Source organism: Drosophila innubila, chromosome X, assembly GCF_004354385.1.
Source record: "Drosophila innubila isolate TH190305 chromosome X, UK_Dinn_1.0, whole genome shotgun sequence".
Lineage (NCBI taxonomy): Eukaryota > Metazoa > Arthropoda > Insecta > Diptera > Drosophilidae > Drosophila > Drosophila innubila.
The window spans coordinates 21,448,487-21,471,852 of NC_047626.1; the positions used below are offsets into that span (position 1 = coordinate 21,448,487).

Sequence of the window (23,366 nt, forward strand, 5' to 3'; positions counted from 1 at the left end):
TTTTTACATAATACACGTTAGTTTTATTTTATTATTTTTTTTTTTTACAAAATACACGGCTTTTACACCGCATTCACCGTCTCCCGAATCCAATCTGCATTGGAGGCAATCTTGTCGTACATTCTTGGACGCTCCACGCCCGTCGGTCCACAGGCAATTCGCCAGGATGAGACACCAATTAATGCCCACTGGTTTGTTCCCGGTATGAGGCATTGCACGGGCGCTCCAGAGTATTCCTCTTGCTGAAAATATTAAATATTAAAAAAAAAAACTTTATTATAAAAAAATAGATTAGGAGACATTTTAAAAATGTTGTACTTGTTTTTTCTTGATTTTTTTAATATTTGCAGTCAAGTAAACAACAAGAAATAATAGAAAACCAAAATATATATTGACTTTATCTCAATTAATTTCCCAGTTTATTAAGGCTCTAGCTCGTGTTGATCGATTTTTTCTTTTATCGATTATCTGCTTCTGAACGGAAGAAATATAAAATGGCACAAAGCTAACAAACATTTTTTAATTTATTGTGTTATCAATATCAATTGAGCGTATTAAAAAGAGCACCCTGTTTATAGGCATTGTGACGTCACGTATCAACACTGACTAAACACGACGTGCAGCGACGCGTTCGCAGCAGAAAAAATAAATAAGCAAAATAAAACGAATCGCATGAGTAACGCCAAGCATACAACAACAACAACAACAACAAAGTCACTCTCACGCTCTCAGCATAGCACGAGCGCACGCACTCAATAGGTAACTGCTAGAAACAACCCTGTCGGCAACTACCTAGAAATGGAGTGCAACAGAGAGCGAGAGAGTTAGCATAGGTAATGGAGCCAGCTGCAGCCTGCAGGCAGATCACAACTCAGCCAACTGTTTCCATCCCCCTCTCTTACACTTACACTCGCACTCTCTCGCTCTATCTCTGCAGGGCATAAATTTAACAGCGCGCGCCAACTGCAATTCATTTGAGCGTCAACAAGCGAACGAAGTACAACAAAGGAAACGCGAATTGTGAATTGTGGCATTCTTTAAGAATAAGCAAAATAAAAGAAAACCAAGAGAAACAGTTACTCATTAACGAATTTCAACATGTTGGATATTAAGAGCTGCCTGAAGATCAGTTTCCAGGGCGAGGTGGGCTTCATCATTTGTGAGACGGGCAGCAGCTACGACCAGATTATTGGCCAAGGTGAGTGAATCAGGACTGTGGAATCAGGATTATCAATAATGGAATAATTTACATAATATTTTTTTTTTTTGCTACAGTCTGTGCCCGCTTTAACGTGCCGGCTTCTCAACGCGCCGGATTGGTGCTGACCAATGGACAGGGCTATGTGTTTGAGCAGCAGCTATTGGAATACTTTCTGCTGCTCTTTCCCTGCCCCGAGCTAATTTTCTATCTGCGCATGGATTGGCAGAAGCTGCGACGCGCTTTGATTGCTCCCAGTGTCAAGCGTCGTCGTATCCACGATGAAATCACCGATGCCGATGCAAATGCCGATGCCGATGCCACCAGTGAAACGGACTATGTGGCGGTGCCAGTGCATCGGCAGAATTGTTTTCTAGGCGCACTGCCCAGCAGTGCCTCTGCTTCTTCTGCCGCTGCTTCAGTGCGTCGCCAGAACTGCTTCCTGCAACAACGTCAACAACATCAACCACCTCAACCTCCGTCGCGAGCCTTGCGCCAATTCACCGTTGTTCCTGCCGCACGTTCCTATTCGCAACCGAAACGAATGCGTCTTCAGCTGTGCAACAAATCACGACGTTCCGTTCCAAATGCTGCACCGCATGTGGCACTCTTGGCAGCGGCAACAGCTCCCCGCTCCATACGCATCTGAGGGCCAAGGACAAGGACCAAATTGTACATAAAGCATTAAGGTTGAACCATAATTCCTATCATAGATTCCTATCTATCCAAAAATACTCGTATACTCAAGTGAATCATTTACAAATAAAACAATAAATATTACTCACTCTTTTTGTTATCTTTTTTAGGTATTTTATGGAACTTTCAATAGAAAGTAGATTTTTAAATAATAATTTTTTTCCATTTTAGTTAGCTAGAGATAGTTCCCATATAGACTAATAATATGCAATTAAATAAATTTTAATAATTGTAAAAATAATAATACTCATTCAAATTGATTGTTTTTTGCTAAGCATTTTATGAAATATCCATTACATAGATTTGGTAATCTTTTATTTCCTAAATATTATTTAGATAATCCAAAAATGGAAGAGATATTTTCAAAAATTACTGATAAACAACTGACAATCATTATTCAGATAATCCAAAACTATTCTCAACTAAATAATGACATCATTAGGAAATACTTGATGGGTATAACAATCTAGAAATAATGCCAGAACCGATACCGTTGTTAACCTATATTTGTTTCGATTTGATACCCGGATAAAAATGTAACTCTTCTTTCTGGTATTTTATAGAGGGTATTACAATTTTGTCACAAACTGTGTAGGAATTGCCATAGGAACGATCGGCATAAATAAAGTTTTAGTATGAAAATATTTGTTCATTCGTAAGATATGTATCTTAACCAAGCTTGCAGATTATATATATTATATATATTATAAATAAATCTATATACCACATGATTTATATGTTTTAAGGAACCAATGTAAACCAAGTCAACGAAGCATAAAAAGCTCGACTGTATTTAAAAAAAAAAAACAAACAAATAAATAAATTAGCGATTAGGGTGCTAAAGGAGAAAATTACAACTTCAAATCCAAAAGAGAGGACGTAGAGAAGGGGAGAACAGACAGAGGCATAGAGTTAGTGTAAAAATATCAGGGACTGTAACTGTTACAACATTTAAAATAAAAAAAGTTACGAAAAAACTAATAAATATATAAAACTAATAAAATATAATAAATAATAAATATTATTTTGAATTAAAAAAAAAGAGATTATTAAATTAATAATAATAAAAAATAAGTGTTATTTCGTAAAATTTAATTTAAACTAGTAATATTCCGTTATATATAATTGTTTATATGGATTGAAAATATAAGTATGTTTTTGCAGATTTCGGTAATATGTAGAAAGTAAAGTATGTAAACTTTGCTGTTATCCATATTTAACATTCAAATTAATTTTTGGATTCGCTCAACTGTTATTTTCGATCCCTGATAAATCTGTTTATCGGTCCCTGATAAATCTGTATCTGTCACAGTGGCTTTCAGGTTATTTTTACATGTTACAAATTGTTAATTAATTTATATTAAAATGGAAAGGACAGATCTTAATTTCATTTTTTGTAGATATTATTTTTGATTTAAGGATAGTTATAAATACAGTGGGTCAAATCAGCTGTGAGCCACTGTATGCATGCATGTATTTAACTCACCGTGCAGTCGTACTTCTGGTAGGTAGCCTCCATGCACATGGAGTTCACCGTCGTAATGGAGACATTCTCGCAGGGAGCCATGTCTCCAATTTTAAGCTGGACGCGTTGCAGATGATCGCGTTGCCGGGACCAGCCGAGCGTGTTGCAGTTTGTCCAGATTTGTTCAGGTGCACTGGGTGCTTTGGTGGCTTTGGTTGCCTGCGATGAGGATGACGAGGAGGATGAGGAGGAACCGCCATAGTAATTGACCTGCGGCGCTTTGTCGGGCAGGGGGTATGAATTTAACTGGGATTGCTGATCCAGCGTCTCGGGTACCTGCTGCAGTGCCTCGGCATGCGGCATATGGGAGGCAGCTGCCTCGGCCAGCGGGTAATCATAGTCAGCGGGCTCCCCCTCCTCCTCGGCACTGTTGCCGCTGCCACCCCAGCCTTCCGGCTGCTCCTGCTGCGAGGGTATGAGGAAGAACTGTTGCGTCTCCTGCGCCAGACGACGCTGACCCTGCGTCGGGGCAGATGGAGCTTCCAGGCGTTCCGCCACGGGCACATAGGCACGCCGTTGCATGGGCGGATGCTGTTGCTGGCGCTGCAGTGCATCCGGCAGGCAAATGGGACGCACATGATCCGAGTAACTAACGGACGTCTCCAGACGCACCAGCGCAGCCGTTGAGCCCTCGACAGGACTCTTGATCATGCCAATGATGCGACGCCGTTGGGTCCATGGCGCTTTGGCCGACAGACGCACTGCACCCACTATGGCCATCCAGGTGGCCCTGGGCTGACCCTGGAAACAGCTTTCCGTGGTCAGCACCCAATCGGGCGATATCAACGTACCATCGCAGACATGTATATCCTCGCGGAAAAGTGCCACCAGCCAGGGCCAATCCCCGGGAGCGGACATCTTGGGCAGCGACAAATGCTGCTTGGCATTTGGCAGTGCCGATTGCACTCCGCATCGCAGATCCCCGCAGCCCACATAAAGCACCTGCCTCTTTGGACAGTGCGTACGTATGAAGCTGATCTCTGGAGCATGTGGATCCAAAACACGCACATAATCCGACAGCTGTTCCGTATCATTTTGCACATCAAAGATTTCCACAGACCTGAAAAGGGATTCAACGATACGGATAACGCTTTGCATGTCAATTGGCTTACAACGGATGCACTTACTCATAGCCCAGGGATTTGCACAGGGACTCGGAGACGGTCTGACGCACCACCAGCTTGGCATCACCTTCCAGGCCTTCGGCACAGAGCTTTCCCACGACGCCCTTCTCGGAGAAGACCGCATAGCCGGCGGCATGGAAGCGCGGCAAATATGGAACCATTGGGTCCGGCTGCAGCAGATCCGCGGCCAAGGGAGCAATCGACACTGTGTGCAAATATATAATTGTGTTGTTTCATTCAGAATATACTACAACAAATACTACTACAAATATCGTTCATAGTCTCACATTTTTATAAAACTACAATTATCATTATAAGATTCCGTAATAATACTGGATTTCTTCATTATTTGCTCCTGCTGCTCCGAGTGCTAGTTCCGTTAAACAAAATAAATGCAGTGCTGGCGCCATTCAGTCGCACAAGCAAACTTTTGCAAGCTTCATTGAAGCTCACGCTGACTACCCATTAAAAATGGCCCAAAAACAGGGTATTTTGGTTTTGTTGACTCCTTTCCGTCTGTCTGTCCGTCGGTTTGTCCGTCCGTCTGTTTGAAAGTGTCTATCCCAGAGACTACAATAGCTAGGGACTTTAAACTTGGTTGGTAGGTTCCTGAATACCGGACGCTGATCAAGTTTATTTTTATTTTTGAATCGGAACACTATATTATATAGCTGTCATAGGAACGTTCGGTCGAAAATTAAGTTTTTGTGTGAAAAATTTTTGATTATCGAGATATCTCAACCAATCTGACAGAATATGTATTTAAGTTGGTCGAACATGTCTTGATCGAATTTGGTTCAAATCGGTTCACTATATCATAGGCTCAAAAACTAAAGATTAAAACTGAAAATCCCAACTCTAGTGGAAAATACCAGCGACTGTAATCATTATGAGTTTTATTATAAAACTCAAGATATAATCATTATTCTATGAGATTTATTATTTAACTTATGATTACTTTTGGGCAAAAAATAAAATTTAAGAAGTAATCATTATTATTGAGAAAAAAATAAAACTCATGAAATAATGATTATTTCTTGAGTTTTATTTTTGATTGACTTTAAAAAAAAAAAAATTAAAATTAAATATCTTAAAGTTTTTTTTGGTTTTTTTTTTTTTTAATTTAAAAATAGTTCACTGGCTAGGAATGTATATAAATTTTGTTCATATACATTCAAAAAAAAAAAAAATAAAACTCAAGACATAATCATTATGCTATGATTTTTCCTCAAAAATAATGATTATTTCTTAAGTTTTATTTTTTTGCTCAAGAATAATGATTAGTTCATGAGTAAAATGATAAAAATCATAAATCTAAAGATCATGATGAAATTTCATAGATAATCCTTAAAGAAAAATGTTGGTATATTTCACAAGTGAATGATATTTCAATAGAAAAAAAGGGTCATTATTTACTGGAAAATACTCAATGGATGAGATAAGCTTTCTACTCACAGCAATCCTTCTCGTCGGCGCCATCCGGGCAATCGGCTTTGCCATCGCAGCGCGCCTTGCGCGGCACACAGGCGCGGCCACGCCCACAGTACAAGGCATTGGGAGCACAGAAGGCGCAACTGCGCTCATCGGACAGATCCGGGCAATCGGCATAGCCATCGCAGAGTCGTGGACTCTGCACATTGCTCTGCATGTCGCCCACACAGTGAGGCTTCTGCTGACACGACTGTGTGCCCGTGGACTCCGGGAAGCGTTCGCAGTCAAAGTGCTGACGGAAGCGGGCGGGCAATCGACCGCCACAGCCGGCCATGAAGGCTTCACAATACTCCCGACAGATTGCGCCCGGAGTGGGCTCCACGCTGATGCCGTGCGTTTCACAGGGCGGCTGGAGGAGACGGCAGACAAAGTCGTAGGCTTCCCGGAAGCATTCGCCGTCCACCAGTTCGCGGAATACAATGACATCTTCGGCCACCTGGTCGTAGTTCGCATGCCCCAGCAGATTTGGATACGTGGTCACATTGTAGCCCACATTGCGACAGTAAGTCAGCTGCAAGGATTCACAGCGACGTGGCAATGGACGTGGTGTAGTGCTCGCCGGCTCCGTGGTCTCGTCATTGCCACCCAGCGGTGAGCTGGACATGATGGGCTCCTCAATCAAGCCGGTGGTTTCCTTAATGCTCACACTGGACACGTCCACTGTCATGTTGGCGAAGTGGCGACTCTGGGCATCGCTCAGCTCCTCGTGGAACAGTGCTAGCAGCTCCCCGCTGCTGACCAATCCAGCATACGGATCAAATATCATATTGAAGTGCACGACAATGTTGTTGTTGTCCTCGCTGCTGTAAGAAAGACGACATCAATATGAGGGGAATCTCCTCGAGAAAACCCAGTGTCATCTGCTTACCCATCCAGAGCCAAAATCTCGCTGCCCTCGTAGGCTTCGCGCAGGTCGGAGCGACGCAGTGTGAGATTGATGCGTTCCCTGTAGTCACGGGCCTTGTGTTGGAATCGCAGCGAGTTCTGATTCGCCAGCTCCATGCTCCACTTGTCGTTAAGCACCATGAACTTGCCGCGGAACACGCGATCCGGCAACGGTTCGGGTCGAAAGTATGTATCTAAGCAGAAGAATTGAGCAATTTTAAAGGTCATACTCAAGAATGATAAACAAGATTCATCACAAGATTGCCAAAGGCATCTAAAAGCAGGGAATAACAGCGGAACCGGAACGTTAACCGAAACTTATCATTTCATTTTTAGTACCGGAACCTTAACCGAAAAAAATTCTCTGTCAAAAAACGCATACCGAAACGTTTGTACCGGTACGGTTGTGGTAAAGTTGCTAGCTCAAAAAGTTGACCAACTTCCAACTGTCATAACTTGATCGAAACTGAACCGATTTTCAAGCGGAATGTCATTTTGATCATGATTTGGCCTCTAAATTCATTCTGTATTCAATTTTTGTTTATTTAGAAAATTGAATGATTTTCGCACAAAGATTCGATTTCGATGTTAAGGGTCCCCCCTTTGAAATTTTGAAAATTTAAAATTGTAAATCTCAAGTTTCCACTTTTAATCAACTCCTTATATCGTAATTAGTATAAATCAATACTTTAAACTTGATTCAGAGACTTTTCATTTTTTTGTAAAAAATAATGTGAAATTGGACAAAAATTTAGACTTGTAAAGTGGCTAAATCCGAAGTTTGACCAACTTCACACTGTCATAACTTGATCAAAACTGGACTGGTTTCATTTTGATCATGTTTTGGCCTCGGCATTCATTCTGCATTCATTCTGCATTCAAATATTTTTAAGCTCGTTCAATACATTTTTTGCTTTAGGTCTACTGATACCGAAACCGAAAGTAAAAGACTTAAATAGAACCTTTTACCGAAATAGTTATTTTGGGTCGTACCGGAACTGAAAACGTAACCTATATTTGTTTCGGTTTTATTCCCTGTCACGAAAAATGGAAACTTTCTAGTCCGATCTAATCGAATTTTGGTAACTCGTCTGGTTCCACAGTATAAATCTACAAATCTCTAACAGCGCCAAAGCAACCCAAATGCAATTGTTGACAGATTTGACAAATGAAATATTTATTGAATTAAATTTAATTGAGTAAAAATGCATAAAATACATTTTTTATAATTTTTTCAAATTATATAAAATATTCCTTCTAAAATTTCAAAAACTCCACAGTATGAAGTTTAAATTTAAAAAAAAAAAAAAAATTATCGAATGATACCATAATTATCCAACTCCATAAAATTATTCAAAATATATGAAAATTTTACATTTCTAGTGACCTTTCCCGAATAAGATGAAAAACCGGTTTATTTGCATTAAAGCGTGAAAATACCGTTTCTTTTCTATAAGAAGTGAGAATAATATTTTAATTCGAAATAAAAATCTAAATTAGTTTAAAAAACGCTAAGTACACCACCACAAGCTCCTTCAATTTAAAGCCTTTTAGTACCGAAACTAGCCGTTATACATGAATCGGTTACTCATCGGTTGTTTCGGAGCACAATAGATCCGGAAGATCGCAGTGCAGGTTGCCCCCATTATAATAATAATCTGTTATTTCGGTATACAAAATTTTAATTAATCGGTTTCGGTATAATAAAAATGATTTGTGCCAGTTACGGTTTCAGTTAGGATTAAAAATGTTTATCGGTTAATACCGGTTATTTTTAGGTACAAGTGAGCTGTACCTTTTCGTGCAATGCGCGAAAAGCAAAAAATAAAGTTTATTTTAGAGTAGTATATATACTAAACTGAATATTCTTCGGCACTTAGTTTATATCCGATATTTTTGGAATATAATATGGGCAGGTAAATAGTTTAAAGGTTTTCTGTTTAAATAAGTACTTACAGCCCACATAGACAAAGGCGCCGGCCACCAGCAGGGCAATGAGGAAACCGGCTATAACAGCGCATCCACATTTCTGGCTGTCGCCCAGCTTGCGTCGGGTGAAACGTATGTCCGAGTCGGTGGAGAGCACGGATTCGGATTTGCGACGCAGTCCATGATGTGCATGGTTATGACTGTGACTGTGCATGTGCAGGTGGTGCTGTTGTTGTTGTTGTTGCGGTTGCTGTTGCTGTTGTTGTGGTTGATGGTGGTGCTGCTCCCGATGCTGTACCAAATCCGCTCCAGCTACAGCTGTGGCAGCTGCTACGCCTCCTCCGCCTCCGCCATTGGTGTGAGTGTGATGGGGCTTGTGGTGCCGCGTGCAGCGGGTATTGTGGAAAACCTTGGGTGGCTGAGACACTGTTGATGCCGCCAGTGCTCCATTGCCATTTGGATTGCTTTGGACGAGACCCTGTACAAAAACAACAACAACAACAACATCAACAAAAATATAACGAAAAAGAAAACAAGTTTTTAATTAGTGACAAAGCCGAAACGGATTTTTTTTAAACCACAGGTTGCTGGTCATTGACCACAAAAGCGCCTTAAAATTAGACGCTTTGATTTTGCGCCAAATCATGCCGTTAAATCAGCCATCGAAACGAACGCTCTCCATCACGCTGAAGTAAGTGCCTTGGTAATGCACTTGAAATTGTTTTTAATTTGCTTTGTTTTTTTTTTTTTTTAGCGCTCCTGTTGTTGTTGTTGTTGCTGCTGCTGTGCATGCAAATGCAATAGAGTTTGCATGCAACATGGATGACCACAACATACACGTAAAACCAAGGAAGAGGCGCTTTTAATTGCATTTTACTCTGCATTAATTACGGAACCAAATTAGCTGTTTAAATATATATATTTTCAAATACTTTTCTTTTCGCAAACAATTAGCGATCTGGCAGCGCTGTGCATTGACGTTAAAGGATCAACAGTCCGGCAGCATTGAAATGCTAAGTTGGCCGCGCAGCCACAGGGTGTTTTGACAACAGAGAGCATTATAACATTAATATCATTAATTTCTGCATTTATAACAGTTGAAAATTGGCTGTTTTTTTCTTGTGTGCAATTTAGACCTACCAGAACATTTTCTGGTCTACTCAAAATCTAGTTATTAATTCGATAGCAAATGAAACATTCTGCCGGCGCTGTCGATTGACATTTAAGGATCAACAGGCTGACAGCATTTGAATTGAAACGTAAGGTTGGCTGCGCCACAATTGGCTCACAATGTTAAATAACGGACAAGATGGAAATTCATGCGGTCGGTTTAATGTTGCAATTACGAAAGCCACAACACACGAAGAACATACACACACATATGTATGCACATAAACACACTTTAGAAAATTAATTAAAGCGCATGTAAGGCAAAATGAAAGAGCAACTGCCAAGACGGGTGGGCCGGGGCGGTCCGGGCCGGGCCGCTGGCGGTAAACAGGTCGCGTCGCGGCCTACTTTTCTCTTCGTGATGCTGCCGCCTGGCGTTGCAAAGCGTCATCAGATGAACGTACATATATATACATATGTATGTATGTGCGTATGTGTGTGCACATATAACAATAATAAAATAAATGAGCAGCAAAAAAGCGCAAAATGTAATTAAACATTGCGAGCAAAGAGAGTGCGCGCGAGCGCGTAAATGGTTTCCTCATTTCATAATCAACATGTGCGTTTATTGACCATGTCGCAGATCGGCAGCAGCAACAACAATAAACAGACACACACACTCACAGAGTCATGTGTCAGTTTTGGGTTAAATTATTAACTCCATTTGCATTTGGTTATTGCAGCATTTCACTCACTCGCTCTGAGCTTTTGAGTGCTGTCTGTCTGCGTCCGTCTGTCTCTGTCTGTCCGAGAGAGTCAGTCGGGCAAAAGTCACTCGGCCGCGTCACAAAGAGAGTACGCACGTGCAAACATTTCGTTTCTTTTCTTTTCGTTTCGTTTCATTTTTGTTTTTGTATTACCTAATATGCACTACACGCATTTCCTTCTTTCATCTTTTCCATCTTCTTTAATAATTGCACATCATTGCACAAAACAATGTGAGTATGTATTTTATTACGCTTTTTATGTATGCAACTCATTATTATTACCTTCCAATTGGTTTTGCCTCCATTTGTTTGTATTTCTTTGCTTTTGTCTTTGCTGGCATTGCGATTGCTACAATTGTTGTTGATGTTCTTTTTGTCAACAGCTGCTGCTGCTGCTGCCGCTGTTGTTGTTGTTGTTGTGCCCGATGTTATTGTTGTTGCTGTCGAATTGCCACCGCCAACATTTTTATCCGCATCGCGAGTTGATTTTTTAATCTGCAAAAAAACAAACAGAAATTCGCAAATTAAAGTTTTAAAAACATAATACTAAATACATAACATAATAATAATAATAATAATAACATAATAATACTAAATAAAGTTTAGTAATTGAAATCATTTAATAATGATTAAATGCAAAATTAAATTTGAATTGATTTTAATAATTTATAAAAATTAAACATTTTATAGAGGTAAAAATTTTATATAATTTAAATTTCTTGTTAATTTTTCAAACTACATACTTTATAAATATAAAATTTTTTTAAATAAAAATAGTTTTAATTTCTATGTAGTTTCATTTCAATTTTCATATAGAAAAAATATTCCCTGTTGATAATAATTATAAAAATGTATGAATGAATGATGATATGAGTACATACATTTTTTAAAAGAATATTTAACTATTAATTAAATTTCAAATTTCATATAGAAATAATTCAGTAATAATAATTATTATAAAATTTCAGTTATTGATTATTTTTTATGGTAGATACATTTAAAAAAATTGAAATTTGATTACTATTAATAAAATTGAAATTTTATTATTTCAGTTTTTTATCTATAATGTAGATGAAAAAATCAAACTTATTATTGAGTTTATCAATAAAAAACTAATTTTTATTTTGTAGTTTTTGTTTTAATAGTCTTTTAAGCGTAAAAATCGTATAAAAAAGGTAAATAAACCATTTAAGTTTTACAGATACGGTAATTGGCACAACATGCGCCGGACAGGTGTTAATTGTGGCGTGGTCGCAAATTTAGCACGGTAACTGAACAAATACCCCGGTGGTGGGGGAAGGGGAAGGTCATGACTCAAAGCTTCAATAACTGCTCCAGTTTAGTTTAAGTTACCGAAATAATAACGACACAAAAAAAAAAGAGAATAGCAACAACAAGAGAAGCAGCAGAAATGACGGACCATAAATGAAGCCAATGTCAAGCGATCAGCGTCCCAAGTCGAAGTCGAAGTCGACGTCAAAAGAAAGTTGCGCCAGCGTTTCCCTTGGTCATCTTTATATTTACATACATACATACATAAGCACACAGAAACACATGCATACATATATAATATTGGCGACGTTAGCGTCACTGTCGCTGCCGCTGCCACTGCTGATATGAACTTTTAATTTCGATTCAGCAACTTTTACTTTGCCTTGTTATGTTGCTATCAACATTTTGCATCAACAAAGCTGAGGTGACAACAAAAACAACAACAACAACCTATGCCACGTTTCGTTTTCGCTTTTCTTTCACACGACTAATTAGGAAAATTCATTAAAATCCATCTATACACACACACACACACACACGCTAGCGTCGCGTCGCGACTGCTTGTAAACATGTTTGGGCGCAACATGTTGCCAACGACACACAGTGGAGCCTTGTGCCCAACTTGGTAACAGCAATAGAAAACGCATAGTTAAATAAAATTATGACTAATAATTTACAGAAACCAAGAAAAAAAAAAATGTAAATAAAAATAAAAAACCAAAATGTTAATTTTCAATTCCCTTGTGTGTTTAATAACGTGCATCTGCATTTTAATTTGTCATACGTGGGAATATATTTAATGCCGCCCACTGTGCAGCGCTTGCAATGTTGCCGTAACGTGTTTAGGGGACAACCAACAACAACAACAACATAAACAAAACACTTTCATTTTACTGGCGACGTTGCCGCATTTATTTATTTTTTATTTTTTTTTTTACTTTGCCTTGGCTTTGAATTTTTGACTGCAATTGGCACAAAAAATTCGCTTTCGCTGCGGTAGCAACAACAACAACAAGAAGAAGAAGAAGAAGAAGACGATAAATGCAACAACAACATGTGCTGCAAATGGCAAACAAACAATTCAAAATGCGCCTCTTCCAAATGACACTTGTCAATGGCAAAACAAGTTCGTGGCCTAAGTCTTTTGAACTCTATCGCAAGCTGCACTTTCACAGTTATACTCGTACTCGTACTCGTACTACTTATTCCTCCTAGCCCTCACCTCCTGCTGCCTGCTGCTTACGCTTACGCTGACGTTGACGTCGCGTCGCTGCGCCAGCTGTCTGACCTCTATGCCACAAACGAAAGTCGCAATTGCATTGGGGAAAATTCACAATAGGCCACCATTTTCATATATTTCCAAGCGATGCTTAGCTGAAACTCTTAGATGCTCTTAAAAGGAAGTTTACATGAAATATTTTTAGTATAAAGCAGATTGGAAAATGTCTTAAATTGTTGTAAAATATAAAACAACAAAAAATTAAGTTCGAGTACAAGATGGTAGAGTGTAAAAAATTAAGCAAGATATCCTTATTTTCTAGTTATCTTCCTAATTTTTCTACAATCCACTATCTTTGACTCATGCCGTAAAATTAAAGAGTCCTGAGGATTTAATTATGATATCATGCATTAGATAAGATTGACTTAACCGAAAAACTAAAGATATTTAATATTAAATAAAAGGAAATGTGATATTTCATACATAAAAATACATTAAATGATGATGTATGATGATGTAGTTATATAATAAACTAAAAAAAATTAAATATCAGCTATTTGTTTTAACAATTAATTTATTATTATTTAAAGAGAAGTTTTGTTTAAAAATCAAAAAAACTATTAATGACAATACTAATTAGATCGCAAGATCACGGGTCGCCAAGTTTTAAGATTAAAGAAATCTAATAAAATGTAATAACATGATCAAGATATTGCATAAGCTTTTGTGTTAGAGTATTAATCGGAAACCGTTAGAGGCGGCAACAGCAGCCACGTGCGGCAGCGGCAGCTGTGACTTGGACTCAGATTGGAGACTGGAGACCCGGGACTGTGACAGTGACAGTGACAGCTTTTCACTAATTTCCCTTTAAGCAAACAGCTGCCGGCAACGTCGCGTCGCGTCGCTTGGCGTCGCTTGGAGCAGCAGCTGCCATTCAATCGTGACGAATTAATAACGGCCACAAAATGTTGCCAGCAACAAGCAAAAGCGACCTCAACGGCGAAAGCTTTAAAAACAATGCAACGGGGCAGCCTCAGTCGCCGTCGCTGCTGCGGCTGCACCTCAAGCGGGACACGCCCCCATGACGTGCGTTGCAGCCAAAATTAACGCCTAACGCTAGATGGCGCCCTCTTGCACTGAAAAAAAGACCAACTTCTCAAATCCATAACTTCCAAATTAAGACAATTTTTAAAACAAAATTACTAAAACTACACTGAAAAGAAAGACCAACTTCTAACATCAAGAAAATTATTCTTAAATATTTTATTTTTAAAATAAGAGCATTTTAAGACCACATTTCTTATACTAAGAATACTAATATAAAAAATCAAAGTTTTTAATACGCGAATAAAAAACTAAAATTGTTAGGAAAGTTTAAATATGTCATATTTTATTAAAATACTTAAGTGATCCCGTGGCGCTCTGGTTAGAGTCGCCGCTTTAGATAAAAGCAAGCACGGGTTCTAATGCCACTCAATACAAGGAAAAAAAAACACTTTAAAATAACATTTATAAAATTTACCAAAGCAGAATTAAATGTTAATATATAATATTAAAAATAAAAAATTATAAGTTTTTTTTTACTTAAATTTTAAGAACATTTATTCTTATAACAAGAGCTTTGGTCTTATTTCATGATCTCGACGCCTTTTTTTGAAAAAAAAAATCCTTAGTTTTGAGACCAAAATCTTAGTTTTAGAAAATTTTTTCCATCAGTGTAGGAATATTTATTTTAAAAATCGCAGTTCTCAAGATATGAATAAAAATCTGAAATTGTTAGGAAAGTATCATTGGCCGCATTCACCAGGTGAGTTTGCTCCCTGATATTTTTTGTGATACCTCTGACACTTCTGGTGAACGGGACTGATACCGCATCATGATACCGAATTTTGTGTATCATGATACCTGAGCATGTATCATAAAAAAAGACTGCTACTTTGTGCTACTTTTCTGTTCCCGTCAGATTTTTTAATCGAAATATATGAAATGTTTATCGAAAGTTTTCTTTGTTATCAATGTGCAACTGCAGCAGCGGTTTTTCAATTACAAATAATTTATTTTAATTTGTTAGATAGTTTTAACTTAATTTCCTATCTACGCTGTTCATAACTTTTATTATCGATAATTCGATTATCAGGTGGTGGCAGAAAAATGTATCAAAGCGTTCACCAGGAAGTAACAGTAGCATAAAGTTTTTGTGATACTTGATCAGGGAGCATGATTTCTGCTGAATGCGACCATTATGTCATATTTTAAATGATGCCAATAGTCGCCCCGTGGCGCTCTGGTTAGAGTCGCCGCTTCAGTTGAAAGTTGCGGGTTCGAGTCATACTCGTTCCAAGGAAAAATATAGTAAAGGAATATTAAAAAAAAAATACTAAGCCAAAAAAAATGTATTTATATATCCAATTATAAAATTAGAAATATACCTCATTTTTTAAATTGTTGATTTATATTTTAAGAACATGATGCTTATTATAAGAACTTGTTCCGATTTGAATTGTTTTCAAAACCACGATGGGTTTTCTAACTATACGAATTTTATCAGTGTATTTATTTTTTTTTATTTTAAACCAGACAAAAACGACGTGACTGAGGCATCAACAAATCACAAACTGATTTTTCCAAGCGCCGACAATTGTTGTTGTCACTGTTTTTGTTGCTATTATTGTTTTTGGTGTGTGTTTTGGGTGTGTTTAGAGCAGAAACTAGCGAGTTGAGTCATACCAAACAAAAGCTAAATGGGCCTGGCCAAGTTACACCTACATAAACATGCGTGTTTGTGTGTGTGTGTGTAAGTGTGTTTGTAATATATTGCAAATCAGAATGCAGCACAAACTGCTCATCTAGAAATCTACAGTGGCTCACAGCTTATTTGCCCACTACATGTTAAACTATGTTTGATTTTTATTGTTCAATGGACATGATTTCGGTTTACAAAAAATAATAAGTAGTGAAAATGTTATATAATAGTTAATTTTAAAAAATTTTGATTTAAAAAAGTTCTATTTAATAATGTAAAATCAAAACAAGCTTGAAAACGATAATTACGCCATGAAAACGTAATTGAATTTAACGCTTGAATGAAACGAAACTGTTATACATGAATCGGTTACTTATCGGTTATTTCGGTATGAATAATTTCGGTTTTCGGTTTTGATATAATAAAAATATCTTGTCTCGGTTAGGGTTTCAGTACGGTATCCAATTTCAATCGGTTAATACCGGTTAAGGGTTACGGTTTCGAACACGGTTTTATTCCCTGTAAAAAACTAATTAACAAATTTTAATTTTAATTTGATCTGTTTCCCATTCAAATTCATTTAATATGTGTAGCATGTAAGACTAAAGGTTTAAATAAGCTGGGAGCCACTGTACATACATACACATACATACATACTTTTCACATATAAGCACATTTTGAGCCCACTGTTTTGGCCTCGTCTGCTTCTGCGCCTTTAACTTGTCGACGCTTTTGTTTTGCATTCAAATGAAGTAGAAAGTTCTGCTTACAACAAACAGCAACAATAAATTCACTAGCAAAAGGTGAGCATTCGGCATGGGATTTAAAAATTATACGAATACCAATACAATTAATTGAAATGCCGCCGGGCGCTTTCTTGGCATTTATCTCTCTCTCCCTCTCTCTCTCTCCCCATGTCTCTTCCTTTCAGTCAAATCGGACAGAATGTCTTTTATCAGACCATGTAAATTATTTATTCAGAATGCGACTGAAAAGGCTGGGAATAAATGGATTTGTAGGTGGATACTCATTGGTATGGATAACGAGTGCCTAAAATATCGCTTAAGCAATTTATCTGTATAAATAAATATGTATAGAGGTCGTTGAATTTATGTGAAAAAGTTCAATTTTGTAAGCTTATGAAATGAACAGCATACCAATCCTGCTATATACGGATCAATCAACAGCATACCAGTCCTGCATTTATTACTCGATATCGATACCACTAATCGATGTGTTGTATCTTGTTTGATCAATTGGCGGCTGCAGAACTTTAAAACAGCAATTAAAAAGCTCGCTTAATACACACACACTTAGACCTATACATACATACATACATACAAGTTTGTATATCACATTTGGGGTCATGCCAAGGACGCCACCAAATTGCTTTAATTGTCTGCTCTTGTTGCCTTAAAACATGAATATTAATTTCCGCTGACAAAAATTTGCATCGTTTGTCTATTCAAATTTCATTAGTTTTTGCAAATAATACATTTGTTGCAGCAGGAAAAGCTTAAATGTAAATAACATAAGGCAACAACAATTTGGTTCAGCTACGCCAACGCAATGCGTCGCTGCTGACGTCGGCGCTGGCGCAGTTCAAGGCTAAACGAATTGCAAGCAGCGCGCTGCGGCTGCGCGTAAAACTTTCGGCGCAGTAGCGAAGCGAACCGAAAAGAAATAAGGCAAAACACGAAAGAAAAGAGGAAAAGGTAAATTGGCAATAGGGCGGTCAAAAATAATAATAATAAAGCACTGCAAATTGGAAAGTAAAGGGCGCCGAATGTATGCATGTACATATACATATATATGTATGTAGATACATATGTATGTATGTATGCATATTCACAATCGAAAGGAAATTCAATTTAAAAGACATTCTCAAACATTTGTTTGTATGTACTATATACATACATATGTACAATAAATCGCAGTTGTCGGCAGCAGCGCCTCGGTCGGCGTCTCTGCTTGAAGCTGACAACAACAATAACAAAAAAACATCAGCGATGATGATGAACAAACAAACAAGCAAAGCAAATGAATTGTGCTACTTTCTTTGCCAGCAGCCGCCGCAGTCGCTGTTGCTGTCGCAGTCGCTGTTGCTGTCGCAGTCGCAGTTAAAGCCGCAGTTACCGCGCTGTCGACGTCTTTGTTAAGAGCTGTTGCTGTTGCTTTGCTGTTACTTTGCTGTCATTATTGTAGGCTGCCCGTCATTGTTGTTGTATTGCTGTCTACCTTTTGCTTCTAATTTATTTCAATGACATTTTCAAAATAACAAAAAATGCAAGACAACAGAGATAAAGAGTCAAGCTGTTGCTGCTGCTGCTGCGTGATGTTCTTTCGTCAACAGGCAGAGAAAGTTCATGCATCCATATTTTTGTTAGTATGTGTGTGTATGTGTGTAAGTGCATGGCTTTGCCATTAGCGATCGTTTAGCGGGCGGCAGAATCGATGCAGGTAGCCGCAATGAAAGGTCACTCAAGTTGCCACTCAACTTGTGCACTCAAAATAGCAATTGCGCTCAAAACAGAAAATCACAATAAAATTAAAACGGAGCATGGCTTAGAAAAAATACAAAAAGTAGACAAAAGTAGACAACACTGACTATTATTATATTGTTTTTTTTTTTTCAAGTTTCTGCTGCTGCTGCTTTTGTACTAAGTTGTTATTGTTGTCTGTCGTGTGGCATTTGGCAAATGGCAACAACATTTTATTATGGTTGTTGTTGTTGCTGTTGTTGCTGCTGCTGAACCTGTTGCAGCACATGACTGCAAAATGTGAGTAGAAAACGCGTTGCTATGGAGGCTACAACAACAAATCATACTATGGAAATATATACATATATATATATATATATATATATATATGTACATACATACAATATGTCTAATAATTTCGTATTGAGAAATCTGGATATGTAGCTTTTTTTGTGCATTGTTCACCACCCCCTCTTGCCAAAAAAGGAATTTCTCTCTTGCCGAATACGTCACACTTACATCGACTTGAGTGCTAGTTGTAATCGATATCTTTAGGGACTTGTATCTTTTCAAGGAGTGTTCGATAAAAATACCTTGTAGTTTGTGAAGTGCTATCGGGAAATATCCTATCGAATTGTTGAGTGGGTGGGGGTGGGTGGTTTATGGCGTCAGCTTAGCCGCTGGCTGCTCTTTCGGTGATTGTGCAAAAAAATAAAAAAAAAAAGCAACAATAATGCCAAAAGCAAGATAAGCATAGCTTTAAGTCGCCGCAGACAAACCGACAACTGAAAGTTGTTGCGTTTTTGTTTTTTCTAAGCCAAACGAGTTTGTTGTTAGTGTTGTTGTTGTTTTTGCTGTCGCCGCAATCACTTTTGGCCGTGCGCGACTTTAGAGTCTAGACTAGACCTATTGGAATGTTCATACCACTCATACTCATGCTAAAAACATATGTACATATGTATGTATGTATATCTTGATACATATATACAAACAAATCGATATCGCTGCAGCTTAAATTACAGCGGACGATCAACAACTGCAACAATTGCTCAACAAAATTATTACATGCCCTGCAATACAAACAGCAATTGCAACAAATAACAAAATAACCATAACTGTCAAGTAACAGCAAAATTAATTAATAGGAAATACAAACTCGACAGTGAAATACCCAGTACTTATTATCTAAACAAATCATCTGTCAAATTGCAATTTCGTTAACTCAACTTTAATTCATCCTTTCAAATTCAGTTTGCTACGGCATTCTGTTGAAGCTGCCCGCCTTCTACACTGAGAGCATTTTTTAAAATGGACGATACAATATTTGAAATGGATGCCATCAAATAAAGTGATACTTATGTTGATTAAAAATAAATAATAATTACATGTGATTTTCATTGTTTATCGTTTCAATGTTATGATTATAGTCAGCTTTTTATTTAAAAATTACTCAAAATTAATCATGCAAAGATTTCTTAGAAACAATGTTTTTATTAAATATAATTAAAATATTCAATATTTATTATCTCTGGTATTTATTTTGCAACGTAAAATAAGTGAGTTTATATCTTTGTCGAAAAGGTGCGCATTTCACATTTGAAAAACTTAATAGACCCTTTGTGCTTTGTAAGTACAGGGTCTTAAAAATTTGGTCAGTGAAAACCTTGGTTTAGTTGCTGCTCTCTGCATTGTTGTTGCTGTTAACGGCGACATATTTTTTTGTCTTGGAAAAATTCTCACCGACAGCTAAACAAAAGCCAAAAGTCTCCAACGTTTCATTTCACAAACAAATTTATACACTCATTCATACACACTTATATATGTACATACCATACATGGCATAAAGCTAGCAGTCAAGAAAAAGAAGAAGAAGACGCATTTTGCATTAAAACAGTTGCAAATTAAAATAACAACAAACAATAGATAAAGACAAAACTTTTGTTTTCTTTTGATATAAAACAGCAGCGCAGCAACAATAACAAATAAAAGCAGCAACAACAATACAAGAAGCGGCAAGATATTTAACGGCCATGCGCCCAAAGCTAACACAACAACAATAACAACGGCAACGCATAACAGAGCTGCCAGCAAAAGTAAGTTACTAAGGCAAATTGGCTTGTAACGGGGCGAACTTTCACTAGATTGTGGATGCTGCTGCCTGCCCATCAGCTTTCTGCGGGGTGTGTGACATACCAGTCAGCTTTATAATTTCCATAATTTGTTCGCAGCAGCAACAACAGCAACAGCTCGAATGTACTCGATATATGTATGTACATACAAACATACAATTGCAGAGCGGTTAATTTGTAGCAAATCAAGATGTTATCGATAGGCCAGTAAATAGCATACCGATTGCATAATCGAACATCAAATTGACAGAGGTATTTTTAATGTTGTTGGTCGTTTTTGCGCTTTTACTTTTGTTTCATTAATTATCGTCACAAGCGATTTCCAATTATGTTAAATGACAACAGCGATTGGAAAACCGTTTAAATTGAACAAACATTCCAAAGTTGGCAGCGTCTTGTCTTTGTCGCCACATTCGTTTCAAATGAGTTACTGCATAACAACAACAACAACAACGAATGCAACAGATTACTAAAGGGGAACCCAACAATTTGGTGGTAAATACCTTAAGCCTCGACTGTCTATAAATCAAGCTATAGACCCCCAGCAAACGAGATCATAATTAGTAAACCTATTGCTATTGTAAAAGTGCAACCATAATCGATTCCTATACAAATTTGGACAAATAATACTAAGGACTGTTTTTTCATAGTTCAATTAAGTTTAAATTGAAAATTATTTTTGAATTCCACTTTAAATTCTATATCTTTTCTATTATATGTTTTCTTTATAATAGTTTTGACAAAAAAACTGTTTTTCCATAGTCCAATTGTGTTTTAATTGAGAGTTTTAAATTCGATATCATCTTCTATATATGTTAATTAAAATATCTTTCCTTAAGAGTTTTGACAAATAATACTAGGACCTGCTTTTTCACAGTTCTTTTAACGGAAACTGATAATTTGATAATCAATATTTGGAAACTAAAATTAGGACAAAATTAATTAAAAATACAAATATGAAAAAAAAAATTGCCAGCTAAAAAATTTGATAATTTTGCAAATTTAAAAACTACTATTTAATATATTGTTTAATTCATTAATTCATTAATAATTTAATTTATTAATTTCAGATCTTTCTACTTTTTAGTGCTACGTTTTGCTTAATTTTTGTACTCTAAATTTTTTTTGCTCATGTTTAATTTGTATTTGCTTCTCCTCTATCCTGTCTTAGTCTTTTGTTTCGTGTTATTCTCAAAAATGTATAATAATTAAGCAGGCAACTGTATTGATGATCGATAATCCGGCGAATACCTTCGCGTAGAACTGAATTAGCCAGGTTAACTGGAGAGCAATTTCCTGACACTCACCTGGCTATTACTGCAGTAGTAAATGTCCGACATCCTGGAGCTGTGTTGTTGTCTTCAATGCTTGTCGTTCTGATGATGCAGGTGGTGATGTATTTTTTTTTCTCTTTCATGAAATGAACATGACCGCGTTCTTCGCGACGCAGGTGAAACGAGGAGAAGCAGGAGGAGAAGAGGCAGAGCACGGTGCTTTAGGGCAGCGCATTCAACCAGTTTTTCACTGGTCACTTTGAAAAGTGTCACACGAGTGGAAAATGTAACTGATATTGTGATACTGATAGCGATACGGTTTCTGTTTAGGCCGCCTTGCGCAATAGTTTTCAAGCCTTTTGCAGTTCAGATTTTCCGCATGCTTTTGCCAACAAATAGCAGATAACAAAACAAAAACAAAAACAAATACAACAACAACAAAAACAAAAACACACACGCACACACAGTGCACTTCACGCTTCGTCTTGCAGAACACTCACTCGACTTCTCGACTTTTTCCCTCCCAAACAAACGAGAGCGCACGGCGCACGCGCACCTTTCCAAAATGAAGAAAACAAAGCAAACAAGAGTCAACAACAACAAAAAAAAAAAGCGTTGCCTCGCGAAATTGAACAACGTGAGATGCCGAATGCTAAATATATTAATACGAGTGTTATACGAGTATTATAAAGCTTGCGCGTCAAGCAACCGACTTTGGCCAAGTTAAAATGCTGACTGTCTTAAGCTTCAACTGCTAGCTGTTGTTGGCGAGCAACTTCTTCTTCGACGTTGTCTTCTTCTTCAGCGCAACCGCAACCGCAACGAAAGTTGTTGTAACCAGTTTGACGCTGCCGTTCAGTTGGCTTAAAAACGTCATTGACAGGCGACCGATTAGCGCAAAGGACATTTAAGCATTTAAGCCGGTGATTTATGGTGAAAACTTATTAGCCAAACGAGTCTCACCTGTTTGCGGCCTGTGCGGGAGGATACCTCGCAAGGACGCTGTAGCAAAGCAGACAGTGCCTGTCAGCTATGCATTTTTTGGGCATTTTAAAAAGAAACGCATATTTTTATTTACAACAAAAAAAACCATTTCTTGGATTTTTATTTATTTATTTTTATTCTAAAGTAACAAGATATACGATCTCTTCGTTGCCAAAAACCGTTACATTTATTCGTACTCTTAGTTGATATACTAAAACGATAATTGTTTTATAGTTAAGTTAATTTCAAATGATTAGAGCACTTGTTTTGAAATAAAGCATAAGCATGGAAGCATAGCTTAAAAATAAAAAAGAGCCAAATTTAAACCATTTCTAACAATCTAATTTACCGTTTTTAATTTGTTTATTTTTTTTTTTAAGTATATTAAATATAAGATAAATATGTACTTTAAAATTTGGGGTGTACGAATATGTATTGTGCTGAGTGTATGCATTGAATTTGGTCCTATCAAATTTTGTACAGAAAGCAAACAAACAAAAAAGTTACATATTTTTATCGTGGTATAGCGCCTATATATTC

At 37.3% G+C, this 23,366-nt stretch overlaps 2 protein-coding genes across 2 annotated transcripts; one reads left to right on the plus strand and one right to left on the minus strand.

Annotated features, from left to right (window-relative positions):
* Positions 1-6: 6 nt before the first annotated feature.
* On the minus strand, positions 7-22,332 carry LOC117783393. Its single transcript, XM_034620786.1, has 8 exons — positions 21,876-22,332; positions 11,008-11,220; positions 8,876-9,326; positions 6,903-7,113; positions 5,999-6,837; positions 4,547-4,748; positions 3,381-4,479; positions 7-242 (listed from the first exon to the last, which is right to left on the minus strand). The coding sequence occupies exons 1-8, from the start codon at positions 21,906-21,908 to the stop codon at positions 63-65; spliced, it is 3,228 nt and encodes a 1,075-aa protein (XP_034476677.1). The 5' UTR covers positions 21,909-22,332; the 3' UTR covers positions 7-62.
* On the plus strand, positions 952-1,982 carry LOC117783408. The gene is made up of 2 exons (XM_034620812.1): positions 952-1,198; positions 1,276-1,982. Exons 1-2 carry the CDS (start codon positions 1,099-1,101, stop codon positions 1,845-1,847), a joined length of 672 nt encoding a protein of 223 aa, XP_034476703.1. The 5' UTR covers positions 952-1,098; the 3' UTR covers positions 1,848-1,982.
* Positions 22,333-23,366: the final 1,034 nt, after the last annotated feature.

Coding starts and splice junctions, on each gene's coding strand:
- LOC117783408 (XM_034620812.1), top strand. CDS start 1,099: ATGTTGGATATTAAGAGCTGCCTGAAGATCAGTTTCCAGGGCGAGGTG. Junction 1,199..1,275: donor CGACCAGATTATTGGCCAAG/GTGAGTGAATCA, acceptor TTTTTGCTACAG/TCTGTGCCCGCTTTAACGTG.
- LOC117783393 (XM_034620786.1), bottom strand. CDS start 21,908: ATGTCGGACATTTACTACTGCAGTAATAGCCAG. Junction 7,114..8,875: donor CGCCTTTGTCTATGTGGGCT/GTAAGTACTTAT, acceptor TCTTCTGCTTAG/ATACATACTTTCGACCCGAA. Junction 243..3,380: donor ACCAGAAGTACGACTGCACG/GTGAGTTAAATA, acceptor TAATATTTTCAG/CAAGAGGAATACTCTGGAGC.